This window comes from Stenella coeruleoalba, assembly GCF_951394435.1.
Source record: "Stenella coeruleoalba genome assembly, chromosome: 17".
NCBI classification, from domain to species: domain Eukaryota; kingdom Metazoa; phylum Chordata; class Mammalia; order Artiodactyla; family Delphinidae; genus Stenella; species Stenella coeruleoalba.
The window spans coordinates 40452983-40476988 of NC_137163.1; the positions used below are offsets into that span (position 1 = coordinate 40452983).

The 24006-nt window shown below is 36.7% G+C and overlaps 1 protein-coding gene across 3 annotated transcripts in view; it reads right to left on the bottom strand.

Annotated features, from left to right (window-relative positions):
- INTS8 (integrator complex subunit 8) overlaps positions 1 to 24006 on the bottom strand; it is a 65140-nt gene that overhangs the window by 36224 nt on the left and 4910 nt on the right. For all 3 annotated transcript variants that reach the window (XM_079902000.1, XM_079901999.1, XM_079902001.1), the window contains exons 4-13: positions 23667 to 23738; positions 16084 to 16135; positions 15074 to 15256; positions 11964 to 12071; positions 10335 to 10490; positions 8152 to 8252; positions 7596 to 7737; positions 2833 to 2903; positions 2273 to 2448; positions 984 to 1117 (exon numbers count right to left, since the gene is read on the bottom strand). In XM_079902000.1, the coding sequence (XP_079758126.1) occupies positions 984 to 1117; positions 2273 to 2448; positions 2833 to 2903; positions 7596 to 7737; positions 8152 to 8252; positions 10335 to 10490; positions 11964 to 12071; positions 15074 to 15256; positions 16084 to 16135; positions 23667 to 23738 (1195 nt within the window). The remainder of the gene's footprint in view (positions 1 to 983; positions 1118 to 2272; positions 2449 to 2832; positions 2904 to 7595; positions 7738 to 8151; positions 8253 to 10334; positions 10491 to 11963; positions 12072 to 15073; positions 15257 to 16083; positions 16136 to 23666; positions 23739 to 24006) is intronic.

Consider the following 24006-nt stretch of genomic DNA (forward strand, 5'->3'; position numbering starts at 1 on the left):
AGAAGCACTACCACAGTACTTTAATTTCTCCTGTATCTGTGGACTGCTTCCCTTGTATTTCAAGCTACATTCCACTGAAATGTTTAAAAAGCTATTTTCATTTGCACTTTCCACACGGGAAAACTTAAATAGACAACTTCAGAAACATTAGCTTGGCATTTTAAAAAGAATATCTAAAGCCAAAAATGTTCTAAAAGAAGTTAATGAAGTGGTTCTAAACTGTAGGCTTTAGACTTCAAGAAGATAGGAAAAAACTAAACCAAAAATACTCTGTAAGCACACAGCAAGTATTAGCTCCAGACTGCATAAATATTATACCTTACACACATATTAACAGCTATACTGAAAATGCATGTAGGTGTTATGACAACAAATGAAATATAAACTCATTTTTTGTTGTTACTGATTTAATAGTGTCGATTTAATAACCTTTTTTGGATATTTCAAATTTTCTCTGTCAATGGATGTTCAAAGTGCAATTACTCTCATGTGCAGGTACTTCACATTGTTGATGAATTGTTGACAAATAAAGGGGGTTCTTATTCCCAAAAAGGTCAGGGAACAGCTCTTCTATGAAATTACATCAGAAAACAAGGGTAATTTTCTTATCTGTTCTTTTTTTTTTTCCTGGCTGCATTGGGTCTTCTTGCTGCACGCAGGCTTTCTCTAGTTGTGGTGAGCGAGGGCTACTCTTCGTTGCGGTTTGTGGGCTTCTCATTGTGGTGGCTTCTCTTGTTGCAGAGCACGGGCTCTAGGCACGCAGGCTTCAGTAGTTGTGGCATGCAGGCTCAGTAGTTGTGGCTTGCGGGCTCTAGAGCACAGGCTCAATAGTTGTGGCGCACGGGCTTAGCTGCTCTGTGGCATGTGGGATCTTCCTGGACCAGGGATCAAACCCATGTCCCCTGAATTGGCGGGTGGATTCTTAACCACTGCACCACCAGGGAAGTCCCTTCTTATCTGCGCTTAAGAGAGGGTCTTCTTACCTTATTAGACACGGTCCAGAATTGGCGCTCTGAAGTCATACCATGTAATTCAATTAAAATCTGTCGAATCCTCCAGGGATCTACTGACAATATCAGCTGATGCTCCAACTGGCCAATGTTGACACTTGCTGAGGCTAAGAAAGGAAGGAGAGGTTTCCATTTAAATAATGATTTGATTCAAAGGTATACATAATCCTATAAATATGAGAATGGTAATTTACTGAGAGAAATTGTGCATGTTTATAAGTATTATAAGTTAAAAGCATCTCTCATCTTGAAAACTTATTTATTCAACTTAATGCAAATTATGTTTTAACTTCACTCTCATATAGAAAGCCTAACACAATTTTTATTACGTCTTCATTTAATAAATGAATGCATTTAACAAAGATAATGAAAATAAAAACATAAAAATCAGTAGCTGGTACATGGAAAGAATTATGTGGGATATATGGAAAAATTTAACTTATATAGACAGTCTCCTACTTTGGAACATACTGTGTTATTTAAAAGCACATATAAAATGTTTTGAGCAATAAACATTAAGAATGTGTTTTCTGAAGGGGAGAATGAGGAGGTGGAGGCACTGCCTTCCCCAGAAAACCAAGAATTGATCATTAAAATCCCTCACTACAACTCGGCTTTCAGATATAGTCTTCAATAATGCATTTCCAGCATTTTATCTGTGTTAATATTATTCTTTCCCTTTACACCTGCACTGTTAACGCAGTTTAAATCTAATGAGGGTCAAAGCAGCTAAAAGTTCGTTCAGCCAGCTGAATTCTGTCTCCCCTATATTAAATGTTGAAGCTTGTATTTCTTATTAATGAGCAGCACTATATTTTCTACTTATATTTACAAAATAAGAGAAAAAAATGGAAGAAAATCATCAAATAAATAAGGCAAAAATGGCAATGGTGCCAAAGCTGAATGTTTAGCTAGAAGACAGTATCACGATGATATACAGGCTGAAACGCATGCAAGCCTGTACCTTTTATCGTTCTCAACCGCTCCCCTCCCCTCCTGTTTTTTACCTTCAAGAACACAGCAGCAGAGTTACGTGGGTCTACTCCCACAGCTAAAATCTTTTATGTATCTAGGCCTATATCTCCGTGAATCAGAGACTCAGCAGAGTCCCAAGACTTAACTGCTTAGACAGAAATATGACTACAAAAGACAGGTAAATGTCTATTAATTACCAGCATTCGTGTAATCTGAAACAAATTAAGAGGATATCCTAAATATACTGAGGGGCAGAATGTGCCAACATTTTAGCTAGCAGAGCTAACCTGGGATATCATAAAATGAAGTTACTGGTTTAATGCACAGATTTACTCTAGGGGATCTCTTCCTCATCTGATCAACCAGTAGCTTTCGTTCTTCATCTTTCAACAATGTAATGAAAAGCTCATGTGAAGAAATCATGAAAACATACTGCAGGTCTTCCAACCCCAGACACACATTCCTAGATCAGTAAGAAATATTATAAAACAAAAAAGTGTATAATTTTAGTTTGGGGAAAACAATCATATTAACCAATTTTTATTAATAAACTGTTTAAAAAACCACCATTCAATAACTGCACAACAATCATTTGAAACAGCTTTTAAAATTTCTTTTTGGTCCTTATTTAAAGTTTGTGATTTCAATGCTACAATATACAAAAGGAGTAACTGACAGAATCCTAAGTTTTATGTGGTTACACGAATCCAAACCATAACTGTTCTTAAATACCAATTACTGCCTGGTTATAAGATAGGCAGGGCAAATCCAAAACGATAAGGAATAAAAGATATTTTTCTCACAGGACTAAGTTCAAAATTAAGAAAAAGAAAAGAAAGGCACTTACTTTAGAAAAGCAGCCATGTTTCCTTTCAAAGAATCTGAAGCTTTTTCTAAATTTATTGATCTTGAACATACCTAGGAATTTGAGTAATTTTTATTTGAATATGGGTACTTTAAAATAATTATACTACAGTCTGAAAAGTTTAGATTTAAAAACAAGTGAATTTTCCTTTCAAACATTATCAGTCAGAGATCTGGTTAAGAAATTTAAGAGATGAGACCAAAGAATATGCAGTAAAGAATAATCTATATAGCATACGAAGAAGTCCTGCCGAAATTTACAAAGTATGTTGCCAAATTAAATGGAGTGATAACTTTAAGAATCAGTAGTTCCTGTCAGAAAAGTGAGAAAAGGGTCATCTTAGATAGTTGAAAAGAATGATCAATAATAGTTAAAGTATATAGAACCAATGGTTAAGAAGATAACCAAGGTTTAAAAACCAAACAATGAAAATAAAGAGTAACAGAAACCAACTATGAAAATATTAGTTATCTAAAAATAATATCCTTATAATATTATTCTGAGTTTATTAGATTAGGTTTCCTCCCCACATATTATTTACAAGAAGTCAAAGAGAATATATTAGTGTAAAAGCTCCCTAACCTTAAGAAATTGTCAAATATTCTCTAATATGTTGACACAAAAATTAAATTATATAATGTTTATAGCAGCATTATTCATAAGAGCTAAAAAGTGTAAACAACCCTAAAGCCCATCAACTGATGAATGAACACTCAAAACAGACACTGAAGAGCATATCCAGTCAATGGGATACTATTCAGCTATAAAAAAGAATGAAGTACTGATACACACTCCAACATGGATCAAATTTTTCAGGTTTTCAACATTAAGTGAAAGAAGTCAGTTATTTATATGACATGTCCAGAACAGGCAAATCTACAGAGATAAAAAGTAGATTAATAGTTGCCTAGGGTTGAAGAGATTGAGGGAAAATGGGAAATGACTGCTAATGGATAAGAAGTTTTGTTGCAGACGGGCAGAGAGGAATGAAATGTTGTCAAGCTGGCTGAGGTGATGGCTGCACAACTCCATGAACATACTAAAAACCACTGAACTGTACATTTTAAATGGGTGAATTGTATGGTATGCGAATTACATCCCAATGAAGCTATTAAAAGAAAAAAAAGAATAATAGTATTTTTAATTACCATGCTCAGAAACAGTATCTTGAAGGTACTTTGCTCAGATGAACAGGTTACGCTATCAGTATATAACACATCTGAGCATCTTGGAGTATGTACGATATATTTACATTCTAATAATTTTGCCCCACTGTATGCATAAATTAAGTTTGCTACCATATGTAAGATCTTATGATAAATAATATTTTAGTGTACTTTCATGAGACTGTTTATTCAAATATAGAGATGCATTGTATACATGTCGTCATGTGTTCGGGAATATGTGGTAACTCCTGATAAGCAACGTAACAAAGATGTTATGTGAATTCACCTCAACTTTTTAAAACTGAAAAATATGAAATAGGTGACATCTCTACAGATGCTATAAACACTGAAAAGATAACTAAAAACATTATATTAATCAACTTAAAAATTTAGATAAAGTGGACAAATTCTTAGAAAAGAACTTCTCAAAACTAAACAAGAAAAAAGAACAGCAGATGAAATCACTGAAATTGAATCAATGCCAAAGATCTTCCTCCCAAAAAAATCTCCAGGCCCAAATACATCATTGGTAAATTTTACCAAACACTGAAAAAAAGCAATGAGTCCATTTTCTTTTCCAGGCAAAAAGAAATGATCCACACCTCAATTTATTTATGAGGCACACATGACCTTAGTAACAGAATCAAAGACAGGACAAGAAAGAAAAAAAACTGATGCATCAATCTCACACACGAATGTAAAAAAATCTTAAAGTATTAGCAAGCCAAATCCAGCAATATATATTAAAAACAATCATAACATAACCTAAAACTAATACAATGTTCCACGTCAATTATATCTCAGTTTAAAAAAAAGATCACAACCTAGTTGGGTTTATCCAGACAAGGTACTTCAACACTTAAAAATTAATATACTTCACTACATTCACCAATTAGAAGAGAAAAATTACATGCTTATCATAATAGACATAGAAAAAGCATTTAATAAAATCTAAAAATAATTCATGATTTTTTTAAAATAAGAGCCTTCAGTGAATTAAGGATAAACAGAAACTTCCTTAATCAGATACGGAGTAACGATAAGAAAAACCTATAACAAACATCATTCTAAACGGTAAAAGAGTACAAGCTTTTGAGACTAAGAATGAAACCAGGAAGCCCATCAGAGCCCTTTCTACCAAACAGTGTACTGGAGATCATTGTCAGCACAGTAAGAACAAGTACACAGAAATAAAAATGAAAAGGCTAGAAAATGAAGAAAACAAAATGCGTTATTTACAGATAAAGACTATTTAGAAAAACAAATGAATCTACAGATAAACAGAATTTTTAAGAGTTTAGCAAAGTAGCTGGAAACGAAATCATATACAGAGTTCAACTATACCTCTATACCAATGCATAAACTATTTTCAAGTTCATAAAAAAATAAAATAAAAAGACTTCTATGGAAAAATTATAAAGCTTTAAAGGGCATTAAAGAACGTCTAAATAAATCAAAACCTATACCAGTTCACAGATTAGAACACTCAATATTGTAAAGATACTAATTTTTCACAAATTGACTTTTAAAGGTAACGTAGTTCCAAACAAAAATCCAACAGGCTTATTTGAGAAACTTGACAATGAGTCAACTGTCTACAAGAAAATGCAAAAAGACAAGCATAACCAGCACAACTTTGAAAAACAAGGTATGTACTTCAGATGATATCAAGACAGGGATACTGATGTATGGGTAAACAAACAGAAAAGTGGTACAGAACACAGCCCAGAGACAGGCCCACACACGTATGGATACTTGGCATTCAAGAGAGGTAGCACTGGAGATCGGCAGAAAAAAGATGGAACTTACAATAAATGGTACTGGAACAAGTGAGGAAAAAAATGACATCAGACCCCCTACTTCATGTTAATACACAAAAATCAATCATAGGTGGCTTAAAGACCTAAATGTGAAAAGAAGGCTAAGCTCTAGAGCTTTTAGAAGGTAAAATATAGGACAATTTTCACGACTACAGGATATGAAAAGCTTTCTTGAACAAGACACAGAAATCCACTAATCTTTTCCTTTATGGAAAAGATTGATAAATTTTATTATATTAAAATTAAGAACTTTTAAAATAATAAAAAGTTAAAAGAGAAGTGAAACGCAGAAAAGATACCTGCAGTATTTAAAACTAGTAAAGGACAGAATATATAAAAAATTCCTGCAAAAGAAAAAAAAAAAGACAATTCAACAGAAAAATGTGGCATACCACTTGGAATGGGTACCTCAAAAGACAAAATCTAGGGCTTCCCTGGTGGCACAGTGGTTGAGAGTCCGCCTGCTGATGCAGGGGACACGGGTTCGTGCCCCAGTCCGGGAAGATCCTACATGCCACAGAGCGGCTGGGCCCGTGAGCCATGGCCACTGAGCCTGGATGTCCGGAGCCTGTGCTCCGCAACGGGAGAGGCCACAACAGTGAGAGGCCCGCGTACCGCAAAAAAAAAAAAAAAAAAAAAAAAAGACAAAATCTATATGTGCAAAAAATAAATGAAAAGCTGCTGAATTCCTCAGTAATAAAGGAAATGGATGTTAAAACCTCAATGAGATACCATTATACCATGAACCTGGCAGGAAATCTGGCAATACCAAGTGCTGACAAAGATCCTGACCAACAAGAACCCTCATGCATGCTAGTGGCAAAAACACTTGGAAATTATATAGTAATATTGCAGATAAACCTTCTCCAGGAATGTAACAGATAAATCGTATGTGGGTGCACCAGGATATGTGTACAGTATTTTCCAAGAAGCACAATAGCCACAAATTGTAAATAACACAAATGTCCATCATCTTAAGAATAAATAAATTGTGACATGGTCATATAATGTTGTAACACCTTACAGCAATGGAAAAAAAAAAACTGTACTTGCATACAACTTGAAAAAACATCTCAAGTATGTTCACTGAGAGACAAAGAATTTATTTTGTATGATTTCATTTATGTAAAGTTCGAAACAGGCAAATTAAAGAATATTCTTTAAGGGTACATACAAAGGTGATACAACTGTAATGAAAAGCAAGGAAATGATTATCACAAAACACAGGACAGTGGTTTCCTCAAGGAGAGGCAGAGAGGGTTTGGTAAGGAGCATAAGAAGGACTTCTAAAGCATTGGCAGTGTTGTATGTTTAGAACTAAATGGTACTAATTGTACTCTATGTACTCCTCTCAAGGTTTATTACATTAAGACTATTAAAGAAAGAGAAAGATCCAGTAGAAACACAGATTCTGGAGCTCACATGAGAGGCAAGAAGTATGATCCAAGGGTTTTTAGTGAGCAGGTGATTGAAGTTTTGGATGAGAATAAAAAGTGATATGAGAAGTTGAGTGAGCCAAGGACAAAACTTTTGTAAATAAAAACATTAAAGGGAGCGTAAAAGAGAAGTCAATGGAGGACTATGGAAAACCCAGTGATGGAGAACAGGGTTAGAGACCGTGGTCTATCAGTAGAAACAACTATCAGCCAGAGGGGCAAGTCAGACGAAGACAGAAAAGAGGGCACTGGATTTGGTAGCTAAGAGATCATTGGTAAACTTAAAGCAAAATTATAAATCAAAAGGGGAAAAAACGTCTTACCTCAAGAAGAAAGTCTATTTTCTCTTTATTAGGTCTAAGAAATAGCTGGTTAAATTGAACACCAATCGCTCTACCTTCCAATATATCACGGACTGTGTTACAGGCACAGACTTTAAAACAGATTTCATCTAGAGCTTCATTTCTGTAGAATACAAAAGCAGATACACTAATTTTTTTTTAATAAAAAGGAATATATTGCAAAACTAAAATCACAAGAATAAGCCATTTATTCTTGAGAGGTAAGATCTTATGATATTCCGGCACGTTAGTAAATACCTAAGTCATGGGAAGGTCTTGAATTTGTAAAGGGACAATTTAGCTATAAATATTAGGTAACAGAATCAAATTCTGCTATGTAAATTTTTTTCCCCAAGCACTTTTAAAATGGATCAGATGAACATTAAAGTGGCTCCTCTGGCCATGTTAACTTCCCATATACTAAAAAAAAGTGAAAGTATTGTGTCAGACATACAGGTAGTTTGGAGGGATGTTTTTGGTAAATCTGAAATGCACTTACCCTTTTATTCAAAAATCAAAAAGTAATTCACTTCCTTACCCCTGTTGAGCTTTCTGAAAGAGCTCTCTTAGGACTGACTGCCGGAACTGCACAGGTAAACTGAAGGTTAAATTGTCTTCAGCGAAAATCTTTGTTACCTCCTAGAACACAGACACAAATTGCATCCATTTCAAAAATCATGAAAGAATCTTTCCAAAAAAAAATTTTTTAATAAAATTTTAAAAGTCTTTCTATAATAGAAATTACACAGTGAAGAAAATCATTAAAACATCTTGCTAGGAAAAAAAAAAATCTTGCTAGGAAAAACTTCTCTTTCTAAAATTTTAAAATTACGTTACAAATAGCACCCCCCACCCTTTTTCAAAATTGAAGATCAAAAGTGAGAGGTGAGAGAAGAATCAATGAATAAGAAGTAATTCAGCTATGTTATTAGAGAGAAAGTTTTTAAATTCTTCTCATCCACTTTAAATATGGGTTCAGGGACTTCCCTGGCAGTCCAGCGGTTAAGACTTTGGGCTTCCACTGCAGGGGGACTAAAATCCCACAGGCCGCGCAGTGCAGCCAAAAAAACGGGGAGGGGTTCATACAACAAACTTTTTAAAACACTAAAATAATTAATTAAAAATAATTCATCTAAATATAACATGTTAAGAAACTATTCTAATCAATTTAAATGGTTTAAAATATATTATTTAGTGAATTACATTAACACCCACATTATTAGAGTCTTTTTCTGTTCTTTATCAACTCTTTATCTCGATAGTGTGGGGATTTCTTGAAACAGCTAAAGCTACTCAGCTCTACCACAAAAGCACTGACAAAAATGGCTTCAAAACTATAAAGCAACCACTGTTTCACCTCCATAACAAAACACAGGCTACACAGGGGAAAGTAAGCCACTTCCTAAATGTGAGAAGACATATTTGTTACAACTGTTCAATAACTACTTCATCAGCACAAAACAAAAATATATAGTTAATACAAACAGAATCTTATTCCAAAAAAACAAAAAAAGGTAAACATGATTCTAAGATACTCCTGCATACATAACTGAAGTGATAAATTTCAGAGATGCAACAAAATTGCTCTTTCCCCTTTCCTAGCTACCCATTACACTACTTTCTGAGTGACACATTTTGGCACTTTATTGTATTCACAGTAATATGTGCCTATTTATGACTAATATTTCCAAGGTCTTACCATTCCAGGGACCGTTTTAAAGATTCTATATCTTATCATAATTGATCCCCACCCTCCATAAGCCTGTACTAGGAATACGTAACTGAAAGATCTCTAGTGTTTAATAACTTCATCTGTATCTGAAATCTATCTTCAAGAAAGTTTAATTTTCTTCCCTAGGGCAAAGCAGAATTTGCAAAGAACAGGCCAGAGGGAGGGAGAGGAAGTACATATCCCCTCTCTTCTATTTTCTCTGAAAAAAAATAAACTCTAGTTGAGAAGACTGAACTAAAAACCTAGGCTAAAAGTCCGTTTGGAGACACAAAACTGAAGGTATGCTATAGCTTTGTCATTTCATAATTTCTGTTTTGAATTAAATAACATGAAGGCACTGTTCACTTCCTAGAATGAAGGCTTTCCAAAAAAGATTTTAAAAGTACAAATTCTAATTCCCAGTGATTTTCATTACAAAACTAAAGATATATACACAGAGGGTGCAATAAAAATCTCAACAGACTAATTTAAGCCCTTTGCATGATTAAAACTGAGATGATGACCAGACTCCCTGGCAAAATGGGCTATGTAATACACTACCCAAACCTACCAAAACCACTCTGCTCACTTTCTCCTTCAGTCTTAATGTTTGCAGTGGCTAATAAGGCAGGGTTACAAGGCCATACTTTCAGATCAGACACAAGACTTTAGGCTCCATAAAACTAAAAGTTCTCTACCTGTAATTTTAAAAGTCCTACCTACAGAGTTTCTTACAGAATGCACTTAAAATGGGCAAATTCTATACCTTCAAGAAAGGAGAATATCAATGAGTCAACATCTGTCCAGTGCTTTGCCTTAGAGTTTATAAACTATAACTTCTCATTTGATTCTCATAAGAAGCTTAATTATTAAAACTATTTTATAGGCCAATCTGACAGTCTGGCTTGCCCTAAACGGCACAACTGTAAATGGTGTGTCAGGATATGAACTCAGCTGTCTGGATTCCAGTGCTTTTCGATTACACTATTGTATCCCATCACACATCTTACCTGATAGTTGCCAGATCTCAAACAAATATGGACTTGACTATATGGAGTCAATTGCTGAGATGCACTATCAGAAGAAGGTACAAGAACACCACACGCTTGACAATAGCCAGCTAACCGCTTCTCATCTATGGTACAATGAAGAGATAATGAACCTATCTGTAAAGTAAGAGGTATATATCATTATTCATCAGTGTAATAGAAACAATAGTCTAGCACCCATTTAGTACATTTTAACAGTACAAGAAAATGCTAATGGAAAATTCAGGGCTGGAGGAACCATAAAAAATTAAAAGGTTTAGAGCAGGGGTCAGCAAAATATTGCTCACAGGCCAAATCCAGCCCATGGCTTGTTTTTATAGATTTCTTGACCTAAGAACAATTCTTAGGGTTGTAAAGGGGGGGAAAAAAACCATAACAACAAATTAGACTACACCACAGAAACTGTATATGGCCCACAAAGCCTAAAATATCTATTATTTAGCCCTTTACAAAAAAGTTTGCTGACTCCTGGTTTAGAGTTTTCAGGTCAACATAAAGGTAGACATTATTATTACTCTATGTAAGTATGAAAATTAAGATACTAACAAAGAGTGAACACTGTTAAAAACGAGCTTAAAATATTTTAAAATACATATACTTGCAGAGATTTAAAGGGGGCAGCAAAGAAAACTCAATCTTCACTCAAGTGGAATAAACAGAAATGCTTCCACCAAAACAGAAAAAAATTTTTTTAAGAGACACACTTTTTTAAAAAATTAAAGTTTTAAACTACTATACCTGAAATGCCATAAAATTAGAAATCTGATGAGTGCCCCAGGCAAAGTAAAATGGGGATTCCCAATAAAGTAAATCTCTAGTACATTTAATCAATGTCTCTGGTGAAGAAAGGAAAGATTGAAGTGGCAATTTTTCTGGGCACCAGGCATACAGAAACCTAGTTATATACTTTAAAATTAAGTTTTCTGAATCACAAAAAGAAAAATGCAAACAACAAACACATGAAAATGTTTACCCTACTAGGAACCAAGGAAATGCAAATTTTTTAAAGATATTCTAGATCACATGAAATTAGCAATTTAAAAAAATTCACTGCTGATTGGAGTGCCTTCGGAGAAATGTACCTAGCAAGCAATTTGGCTTTACATATTACATCCTTTAAAAAAAATAATGACCATTGACATGGTAATTCTACTTACAGGAATTTAACTTGAAAGTATCTGAAGTCCAAACAAAACTTTATGCTTGGAGATATAAATTTTGCAACTTTATAATAAAAACAGTAAACAATCCAAATGCCCAAACATTAGGAAAATGAAATCACAGCACAACTATATAACAGAATACATTTAAAATATCTATTCAAATATGTAAGCAAGATACAAAATAGTATATTACAGCATGAGCTTAACTGTATAAAAACATAAAGAATAAAAACTGGAAAAAAATAAGCTAAAACCACAAAAGGGGTATTACAGATTTTTTTTGATGTTTTCACTACTTTTTTGAACTACCAAATTTACAACAATGAACACTTACTGGGTTTTTTTTATCATCAGAAAAATTCAAGCCAAAAAACATATAGATGTTTTAAAGAACTGAAAATCATATGCCTGTTATGACTGTATTTACCTCTGCAATTAGTTCTTTGGTTCTAAAAAATTTTTCTCTGGCATTTTCATAGACAGCTGGATTTGTAGAGCCTTGCTGGAAGTATGCTGCACCCAAATCATAACACACCTAAAATGGTAATGAACACCAATTTGCTCAGTAATTTTTCATGAACTTAAGAGCTGACAAAACTCAAAGGCAAAACACAGGTACACATACAGCAAAAAAGAAAAAACCATTTCAATGAGCAGTGAAACAATCAGTGTTCTTAGTCACGAGCAACAGAAGTCAACTCTGACTGAATTAAGCAGAAAACAGATTTACCCTCAGGATGTCAGGTGGCCTACAGATTTATTGGGAAAGCCAAAGAATCAGGCTTGGAAAACAAACAGGGGAAGGGAAGCAAGCAGCCAGAACAAGAACCAAAACTGATGCAGTGAAACACCACTGCAGCCACCTCAACACTAGACTCCACAGATCATGTCACCTGCAGCCACCAGCACTAGACACTGAGAGCAGCAGCTCCACTTCTGCCAGGGCTGCCCCTGGAAACTAGATTTTACTGTCACTGTTGCTCTTGGCCCACCAGCACAACGGATTATCTACCCTCTCCACTTCACTGACTTATGAGCTAGCTCCTAATTCAGTCTAAACTAAATGTATCTGTCTGTCACACCTATGTGACACACTTGCCCTGGAGCAGGATAAGGGCTAGAGAATGCTAGTGTCTGGAGTTTTCAGTTTTATTATAGGAAACAGGCTCTGCCTCCCATCAAGTCTCAGAAGGTACGGGGTTCTTCTAACATAGAATAGGGGGACAGCCACCGGGGTGTCTCTCCAAAAGGGACAGAAGGGGCAAATGTCTACTATCACAGAACTGGCCAGAATAAAATATTGAGAAGTTTGAATTAATGACTATAAAACGATAGTGCATTTCCAGTTGTCCTTTTCTAATAGAACTTGTATATTTTTCCAAGAACGTTAATAAATTGATACCTAGATTTACTGAATGCAGAACTCAAAGACTGAGTTCGACTTGGCCATTTTATGAACAAGAACACTAAGGTCCAGAAAGTAACATCTCTGCTAAAGAGCATATAACCAAACACTGGCAGAGCCCAGACTTGAAGCCAGATCTCTAGGTTCCTAATACTCTATCTCAAATTTACTCTACACAAGGCTGACTGATCTGTCTTCTCAATATGCCTTTCTTAAAAAGCCTTCAAATTATTCCCCCAGGTAAGAGAAAGTTCAAACCCCAAGGCCTGATCTTCAAGGGTCTCAGAATCTGGACTAATTTCTCTCTCCAAACCTCTCTATTCTCCTCTGTTTCAATCACACCAGTTTTCTCAATGCCCCATTCACATCAGATCTACAAATGAACTTCATTCCACACCCCGTATTTCCATTTACACCAAACCAACCTTAGCCAACAGATACTCATTCCCCCTCTGAACTCCTAAGCTGTAATAGTCTCTGGTATTCATGACTGATCTACTCTTTACTGATATGCATTACAGATGCTATTCTGCCCTGTTCAACAAATCAAGATTAATTCTTCTCAGCCTCTAGAATACTGCTTTGCACTATTTAATCCACATTTAATGTTGGGCTAATTTTCATTCTAGAGCGCTTCCTTCCATCTAGGGTAAAAGAGTGCTAAAGCAATTTTTAAAAATAGTATGTGTGTGTATACATAATAGAGAAAGATTTAAACACACATAAACACACATACATATGCATACATATTATAGTTACATATAATTTCCCTTTCCAGGCAGAGTACAAGATACCAAAAAGATACTTTCAAGTATAATTATACTGACTAGCCATTAAAACGACTTTAAATTCTACAGTTAAGATGTGGTCAATAGATGAAAACAAAACAAAAAAAACCAAATCTGCTAATGAAGCTGCCCTGAAGGACAGTAATACTTATGGTTTAACTAAGGAAAAATTGAAGATTTTTCTTTTGAGTCAGGTAAATTTTAGTAACATAAAGACTGCAAATGCACTTTAAACATTAACATGCCAGGAAATGAGTATTAGTACTAATTTGCTATTCAAAAAACAGAAATTATGGCTCAGCTATGTAATTAAAAGAATATTTGATAGGGTTTAACTAGCACATTTATGTAAGAGTTCTGTTTTTTCAGGTCATATCATCCACTACATTGTGAAAATCAGACATGTTACCAAGACTTTTAAACAGACTCAGTGAGTATAAGATATGACAGTACCAGAAACCTCCTCCATGGAAGTTTAATTGACCATTTAAAGTGGTTGCCAACTGTCAATGCCTCTTGACTCCTCCTCCTACTGTACAAGACTCCATCTTAACAAGTCTTGAAAAGGGATTATTTTCACCTCCAGAACCAGCTAATCTGAAAAGGTACCTCCAAACCCTTTAAAGTCAGAGCTATTTCTGCCATTTCAGGATTGGGAAATAGTGATTAAAGAAGTCATGCCAACTCACACAATGAACATAAAATGTAAAAAGAACACAGAATGTAAAAGGCTAGTGGCCCTCTCTAGGCAATCATCAAATATTTTAAAATTTTTATTATACTCAAGAGTCTGTGCTGGAAAGTGAGAAAGAGGCAAATATATTTAAAAAAGAGACCTCAAAGAGTTTACAATCCAGCAGGGAAAAAGAAGACATCAATACAAAAAATATCTAACAACAAACAACAACTGAAAGCAACAAAGGAATTACAGCACAGAGTTACAGAAAGCAGGCAACCTTAAGATCTTTGAAAAACTAGGTGTTTCTCTAGTAGCCCACATTTTTCAAAGTCTAGTACAATATTAGTTTTGTTTTGTTTTTTTGGTATGATTAGATTTCTAATAATATGAATGAACTGTAAATTAGTTACATATTCATGCATTGTCAGTCTCCTAAATACAACTGGGAAACCAGTTCAGAGACAAAAGATCAAATGAAATTTTCCTTGCATTTCTTTTAGAAAAATTTCAAGTGAGGTCTTATAAAATTCACAAATTAAATGCAATGCGAAGTCTTAATAGCATCTGAAGTCAAAATCAAAGGGACAAGGGCAGAAATAAATTCTAATTAAAAATAAGATTTTCCAAAAATTTGCCATGCGTTGATTAAATACTGAAATAAATACCTGGCACTGCATCTCCTCGGTTTTGATTTTCAATCCAACAGTGGAACTCTCAGTCTCTCCATTTACCACGCCTGGCTCCATGGCCAATAAATCTAGCGTTCTCATCGTGTGGACATAAAGATCCTTGTTTAATTTAAGGGCTGCCTCTAGTACCAAGATAGAATCAGAAGCTTGTTCTTTTAGCTACAAAAGTTCAATAAACAAATTATTAAAATACAAAAATGGCAGCACTGGACTATATTAACCAAAAAATATTTACAGGATACTTAGTAGCTTAGTGTATTAATCTATTTTAAAAATGTTTCTAACATAGCAGGAGTGCAATTATATTTGTTAAAATTACCTTAAAAAAAAAAAAGAGGGACTTCCCTGGTGGTCCAGTGGCTAAGACTCCACGCTCCCAGTGCAGGGGGCCTGGGTTTGATCCCTGGTCAGGGAACTACATCCCACATGCCGCAACTAAGAGTTTGCATGCTGCAACTAAAGATCCTGCATGCTACAACTAAAAGATCCTGCACACAGGGGCCTTCCCTGGTGGCGCAGTGGTTAGAATCCGCCTGCCAATGCAGGGGACACGGGTTTGAGCCCTGGTCCAGGAAGATCCCACATGCCGCAGAGCAACTAAGCCCATGCGCCACAACTACTGAGCCTGCACCCTAGAGCCCACGAGCCACCACTACTGAAGCCCGTGTGCCTAGAGCCCGTGCTCTGCAACAAAGAGAAGCCACCACAATAAGAAGCCCGCACACCACAATGAAGAGAAGCCGCTGCTCACCGCAACTAGAGAAAGCCCGGGCACAGCAACAAAGACCCAGCACAGCCAAAATTAATTAATTTTTTTTTAATGTACTATTTAGAATATTACCAAACTATGTTCTAACAAGTAAAAATGTAAATGCCACTGCATCTAGACCTTGCCAACTCTTATATCCCTAAGATTAGAAGAAGCACCTACACATGCTCTAAATATGTCCCAGAAAGGTTAGAGTATAACTGATGCCAATACTCACCACTTTCAAAATATTTTCTGTTAGCTCTTTCTCCTGTTGCATCTGATTCATACTAAAAGAGAAATGATTGAAGAGTATCAAACATTACTTGAAAGACTGAAAATTCAAAACTTAAAGATAATTCTGGAAAGTGAGGTTGAATTTAAATAAAAATGTTTTTAATGCTACTTCTTTTCATGCTTAAAAAACAAACAAAAACTCAATGCTGATGCTCCTTTACCATTATTTTCTCATTTACTTTGTATTAAAAAAAAAACCTCTCAATTTTTTTTTTTTCTACTTCTTCATTTATTCATTTCCTCAGTTTTTTGGTGTTTAAAAAGTAACAAAAGATAAACATCTGCATGGTTATACAGACATGCAAACAAACAAAAATATAACACAAATGCTAAGCATCAAAACATTACCCAGAAAATGATTTTCTAATAATGAGATATATATACTTTATTTTTATTTTTGGCTGCACTGGGTCTTCGTTGCTGCGTGTGGGCTTTTCATTGCAGTGGCTTCTCTTGTCGCGGAGCACAGGCTTCTAGGCCCACGGACTTCACTAGTTGTGGCTTGCAGGCTCTAGAGTGCAGCCTCAGTAGTTGCTCAGGCTCAGGCTCAGTAGTGGCGCACGGGTTTAGCTGCTCCACGACATGTGGGATCTTCCTGGACCAGAGCTCAAACCCATGTCCCCAGCACTGGCAGGCGGATTCTTAACCACTGCGCCACCAGGGTCCCTCTACTCATGATATTTTTAGATGACATTTGTAGGTAGCATTACAAAATAATGTTGCCTAGAAATAATGATTTCTTCCATTTATTCATTTACTTATCAGATATTTCTTAGGCATTTAAACTGTGCTAGGGAGACAGGGGAAAGATGGCAGAGGAGTAAGACCCAGAGATCACCTTCCTCCCCACAGATACACCAGAAATACATCTACACATGGAACAACTCCTACAGAACACCTACTGAACGCTGGCAGAAGACCTCAGACCTCCCAAAAGGCAAGAAACTCCCCACATACCTGGGTAGGGCAAAAGAAAAAAGGAAAAACAGAGACAAAAGAATAGGGATGGGACCTGCACCAGTGGGAGGGAGCTGTGAAGGAGGAAAGGTTTCCACACACTAGGAAGCCCCTTCGCAGGCGGAGACTGCAGGTGGTGGAGGGGGGAGCTTCGAAGCCGCGGAGGAGAGCACAGCCACAGGGGTGCAGAGGGCAAAGCGGGGAGATTCCCGCACAGAGGATTGGTGCCGACCGGCACTCACCAGCCCGAGAGGCTTGTCTGCTCACCCGCCGGGGCAGGTGGGGCTGCTAGCTGAGGATGGGGCTTCGGTCGGAGCGCAAGGAGAGGACTGGGGTTGGCGGCGTGAACACAGCCTGCAGGGGGTTAGTGCACCACAGCTAGCCGGGAGGGAGTCGGGGGAAAAGTCTGGACCTGCCGAAGAGGCAAGAGACTTTTTCTTCCCTTTTTGTTTCCTGGTGCATGAGGAGAGGGGATTAAGAGCACTGCTTTAAGGAACTCCAGAGACGGGCGCAAGCCGCGGCTAACAGTCCAGACCCCAGAGACGGGCATGAGACGCTAAGGCTGCTGCTGCCACCACCAAGAAGCCTGTGTGCGAGCACAGGTCACTATCCACACCCTGCTTCCGGGGAGCCTGTGCAGCCCGCCACTGCCAGGTTCCCGGGATCCAGGGACAACTTCCCTGGGAGAACACACGGCACGCCTCAGGCTGGTGCAACGTCCCGCCGGCCTCTGCCACCGCAGGCTCACCCCGCAACCGCACCCCTCCCTCCCCCCAGCCTGAGTGAGCCAGAGCCCCCGAGTCAACGGCTCCTTTAACCCCGTCCTGTCTGAGCGAAGAACAGATGCCCTCCGGTGACCTACACACAGAGGCGGGGCCAAATCCAAAGCTGAGCCCCGGGAGATGTGTGAACAAAGAAGAGAAAGGGAAATCTCTCCCAGCAGCCTCAGGAGCAGCGGATTAAAGCTCCACAATCAACTTGATGTACCCTGCATCTGTGGAATACATGAATAGACAACGAATCATCCCAAATTGAGGAGGTGGACTTTGAGAGCAAGATTTATGATTTTTTCCCGTTTTCCTCTTTTTGTGAGTGTGTATGCGTATGCTTCTGTGTGAGATTTTGTCTGTATAGCTTTGCTTTCACCATTTGTCCTAGGGTTCTATCCGTCCTTTTTGTTTTTTATTTTTTTAATTTTTTTTCTTAATAATTATTTTTTATTTTAATTATTTTATCTTACTTCATTTTATCTTATTTTATTCTCTTTCTTTCTTTCTTCCTTTCTTTCTACTTTTTCTCCCTTTTATTCTGAGCCATGTGGATGAAAGGCTCTTGGTGCTGCAGCCAGGAGTCAGTGCTGTGCCTCTGAGGTGGGAGAGCCAACTTCAGGACACTGGTCAACAAGAGTCCTCCCAACTCCACGTAATATCAAACGGTGAAAATCTCCCAGAGATCTCCATCTCAACACCAGAACCCAGCTTAACTCAAAAACCAGCAAGCTACAGTGCTGGACACCCTATGCCAAACAATTAGCAAAACAGGAACACAACCCCACCCATTAACAGAGAGGCTGCCTAAAATCATAAAAACTCCACAGACACCCCAAAACATACCACCAGAAAGACAAGATCCAGCCTCATCCACCAGAACACAGGCACTAGTCCCCTCCACCACGAAGCCTACACAACCCACTGAACCAACTTTAGCCACTGGGGAGAGACACCAAAAACAATGAGAACTAGGAACCTGCAGCCTGCAAAAAGGAGACCCCAAACACAGTAAGATAAGCAAAATGAGAAGACAGAAAAACACACAGCAGATGAAGGAGCAAGATAAAAACCCACCAGACCTAAAAAATGAAGAGGAAATACACAGTCTACCTAAAAAAGAATTCAGAATAATGATAGTAAAGATGATCCAAAATCTTGGAAATAGAGAAAATGCAAGAAACGTTTAACAAGGACCTAGAAGAACTAAAGATGAAACAAGCAACGATGAACAACACAATAAATGAAATTAAAAGTACTCTAGATGGGATCAATAGCAGAATAACTGAGGCAGAAGAACGGATAAGTGACCTGGAAGTAAAATAGTGGAAATAACTACTGCAGAGCAGAATAAAGAAAAAAGAATGAAAAGAACTGAGGACGGTCTCAGAGACCTCTGGGACGACATTAAACGCACCAACATTCGAATTATAGGGGTTCCAGACGAAGAGAAAAAGAAAGGGACTGAGAAAATATTTGAAGAGGTTATAGTTGAAAATTTCCCTAATGTGGGAAAGGAAATAGTTAATCAAGTCCAGGAAGAACAGAGAATCCCATACAGGATAAATCCAAGGAGAAACACGCCAAGACACATATTAATCAAACTGTCAAAAATTAAATAAAAAGAAAACATATTAAAAGCAGCAAGGGAAAAACAACAAATAACACACAAAGGAATCCCCATAAGGTTAACAGCTGATCTTTCAGCAGAAACTCTGCAAGCCAGGAGGGACTGGTAGGACACATTTAAAGTGATGAAGGAGAAAAGCCTACAACCAAGATTACTCTACCCAGCAAGGATCTCATTCAGATTTGATGGAAAAATTAAAACCTTTACAGACAAGCAAAAGCTGAGAGAGTTCAGCACCACCAAACCAGCTTTACAACAAATGTTAAAGGAACTTCTCTAGGCAAGAAACACAAGAGAAGGAAAAGACCTACAATAACAAACCCAAAACAATTAAGAAAATGGGAATAGGAACATACATATCAATAATTACCTTAAATGTAAATGGATTAAATGCTCCCACCAAAAGACACAGACTGGCTGAATGGATACAAAAACAAGACCCATATATATGCTGTCTACAAGAGACCCACTTCAGACCTAGACACATACAGACCGAAAGTAAGGCGATGGAAAAAGATATTCCATGCAAATGGAAACCAAAAGAAAGCTGGAGTAGAAATTCTCATATCAGACAAAATAGACTTTAAAATAAAGATTGTTAGAAAAGACAAAGAGGGACACTACATAATGATCAAGGGATCGATCCAAGAAGAAGATATAACAATTGTAAATATTTATGCACCCAACATAGGAGCACCTCAATACATAAGGCAAATACTAACAGTCATAAAAGGGGAAATAGACAGTAACACATTCATTGTAGGGGAGTTTAACACCCCACGTTCACCAATGGACAGAAAATGAAAATAAATAAGGAAACACAAGCTTTAAATGATACATTAAACAAGATGGACTTAATTTGTATTTATAGGACATTCCATCCAAAAACAACAGAATACACATTTTTCTCAAGTGCTCATGGAACATTCTCCAGGATAGATCACATCTTGGGTCACAAAGCAAGCCTTGGTAAATTTCAGAAAATTGAAATTGTATCAAGTATCTTTTCCGAACGCAACGCTATGAGACTACATATCAGTTACAGGAAAAGATCTGTAAAAACTATAAACACGTGGAGGCTAAACAATACACTATTTAATAACGAAGTGATCACTGAAGAAATCAAAGAGGAAATCAAAAAATACCTAGAAACAAATGACAATGGAGACATGACAACCCAAAACCTATGGGATGCAGCAAAAGCAGTTCTAAGAGGGAAGTTTATAGCAATACAATCCCACCTTAAGAAACAGGAAACATCTTGAATAAACAACCTAACCTTGCACCTAAAGCAATTAGAGAAAGAAGAACAAAAAAAACCCAAAGTTAGCAGAAGGAAAGAAATCATAAAAATCAGATCAGAAATAAATGAAAAAGAAATGAAGGAAATGATAGCAAAGATCAATAAAACTAAAAGCTGGTTCTTTGAGAAGATAGAGAAAATTGATAAACCATTAGCCAGACTCATCAAGAATAAAAGGCAGAAGACTCAAATCAATAGAATTAGAAATGAGAAAGGAGAAGTAACAACTGACACTGCAGAAATACAAAAGCTCATGAGAGATTACTACAAGCAACTCTATACCAATAAAATGGACAACCTGGAAGAAATGGACAAATTCTTAGAAATGCACAACCTGCCAAGACTGAATCAGGAAGAAATAGAAAATATGAACAGACCAATCACAAGCATTGAAATTGAAACTGTGATTAAAAATCTTCCAACAAACAAAAGCCCAGGACCAGATGGCTTCACAGGCGAATTCTATCAAACATTTAGAGAAGAGCTAACACCTATCCTTCTCAAACTCTTCGAGAACATAGCAGAGGGAGGAACACTCCCAAACTCATTCTACGAGGCCACTATCACCCTGATACCAAAACCAGACAAGGATGCCACAAAGAAAGAAAATTACAAGCCAATATCACTGATGAACATAGATGCAAAAATCCTCAACAAAATACTAGCAAACAGAATCCAACAGCACATTAAAAGGATCATACACCACGATCAAGTGGGGTTTATTCCGGGAATGCAAGGATTCTTCAATATACGCCAATCAATCAACGTGATACACCATATTAACAAATTGAAAGAGAAAAACCATATGATCATCTCAATAGATGCAGAGAAAGCTTTCAACAGAATTCAACATCCATTTATGATAAAAACCTACTTTAGAAAGTAGGCATAGAGGGAACTTTCCTCAACATAATAAAGGCCATATATGACAAACCCACAGCCAACATTGTCCTCAATGGTGAAAAACTGAAAGCTTTTCCACTAAGATCAGTAACAAGACAAGGTTGCCCACTCTCACCACTCTTATTCAACACAGTTTTGGAAGATTTAGCCACAGCAATCAGAGAAGAAAAGGAAATAAAAAGAATCCAAATTGGAAAGGAAGAAGTAAAGCTGTCACTGTTTGCAGATGACATGACACTATACACAGAGAATCCTAAAGATGCTACCAGAAAACTACTAGAGCTAATCAATGAATTTGGTAAAGTAGTAGGATACAAAATTAATGCACAGAAATCTCTGGCACTCCTATACACTAATGATGAAAAATCTGAAAGTGAAATCAAGAAAACACTCCCATTTACCACTGCAACAAAAAGAATAAAATATCTAGGAATAAACCTACCTAAGGAGACAAAAGACCTGTATGCAGAAAATTATAATACACTGACGAAAGAAAGTAAAGATAATACAAATAGATGGAGAGATATACCATGTTCTTGGATTGGAAGAATCAACATTGTGAAAATGACTATACTACCCAAAGCAATCTACAGATTCATGCAATCCCTACGAAACTACCACTGGCATTTTTCACAGAACTAGAACAAAAAATTTCACAGTTTGTATGGAAACACAAAAGACTCCCATTAGCCAAAGCAATCTTGAGAATGAAAAACGGAGCTGAAGGAATCAGGCTCCCTGACTTCAGACTATACTACAAAGCTACAGTAATAAAGACAGTATGGTACTGGCACAAAAGCATAAAGACAGACCAATGGAACAGGATAGAAAGTCCAGAGATAAACCCACGCACATATGGTCACCTTATCTTTGATAAAGGAGGCAGGAATGTACAGTGGAGAAAGGAAAGCCTCTTCAATAAGTGCTGCTGGGAAAACTGGACAGCTACATGTAAAAGAATGAGATTAGAACACTCCCTAACAACATACACAAAAATAAGCTCAAAATGGATTAAAGACCTAAACGGTAAGGCCAGAAACTATCAAACTCTTAGAGGAAAACATAGGCAGAACACTCTATGACATAAATCACAGCAAGATCCTTTTTGACCCACCTCCTAGAGAAATGGAAAGAAAAACAAAAATAAACAAATAGGACCTAATGAAACTTCAAAGCTTTTGCACAGCAAAGGAAACCATAAACAAGACAAAAAGACAACCCTCAGAATGGGAGAAAATATTTGCAAATGAAGCAACTGACAAAGGATTAATCTCCAAAATTTATAAGCAGCTCATGCAGCTCAATAACAAAAAAACAAACAAACAATCCAAAAATGGGCAGAAGACCTAAATAGACATTTCTCCAAAGAAGATATACAGATTGCCAACAAACACATGAAAGAATGCTCAACATCATTAATCATTAGAGAAATGCAAATCAAAACTACAATGAGATATCTCACACTGGTCAGAATGGCCATCATCAAAAAATCTAGAAACAATAAATGCTGGAGAGGGGGTGGAGAAAAGCAAACACTCTTGCACTGCTGGTAGGAATGTGAATTGGTACAGCCACTATGGAGAACAGTATGGAGCTTCCTTAAAAAACTACAAATAGAACTACGAAATGACCCAACAATCCCACTACTGGGCATATACCCTGAGAAAACCATAATTCAAAAAGAGTCATGTACCAAAATGTTCATTGCAGCTCTATTTACAATAGCCAGGAGATGGAAACAACCTAAGTGCCCATCATCGAACGAATGGATAAAGAAGATGTGGCACATATATACAATGGAATATTACTCAGCCATAAAAAGAAACGAAATAGAGTTATTTGTAGTGAGGTGGATGGACCTAGAGTCTGTCATACAGAGTGAAGTAAGTCAGAGAGAGAAAGACAAATACCGTATGCTAACAAATATATATGGAATCTAAGAAAAAAAAAAATGGCCAACTTACACACTTAACTGAGGAGGTCCAGGTTTTGGTTGTTTGACAGGAAAACTACTTTGAACAATTGTCCTAATTGCCCTGTAAAAAAGACCAAAAAACCAAAAGTTAACACACTGTAAATATCACTTCAAGTTTTTTTTCAAGTGCTCCTTAGAAAACTTAAAAACTATCTGAAATTCTAATTGATATATAATAAAAACTTTGTAAGTCATCCACATCTTTATCAGAATTCTTTTCATCTATGCAGTCATAAATTTTCTCCACCAACAGATTCACTGTTTCCAAGATCCTCTGAGAGATCCCTAGAGTAGAAGGAGTAACTTAAAAGCATATCCCTGGAAGTCAG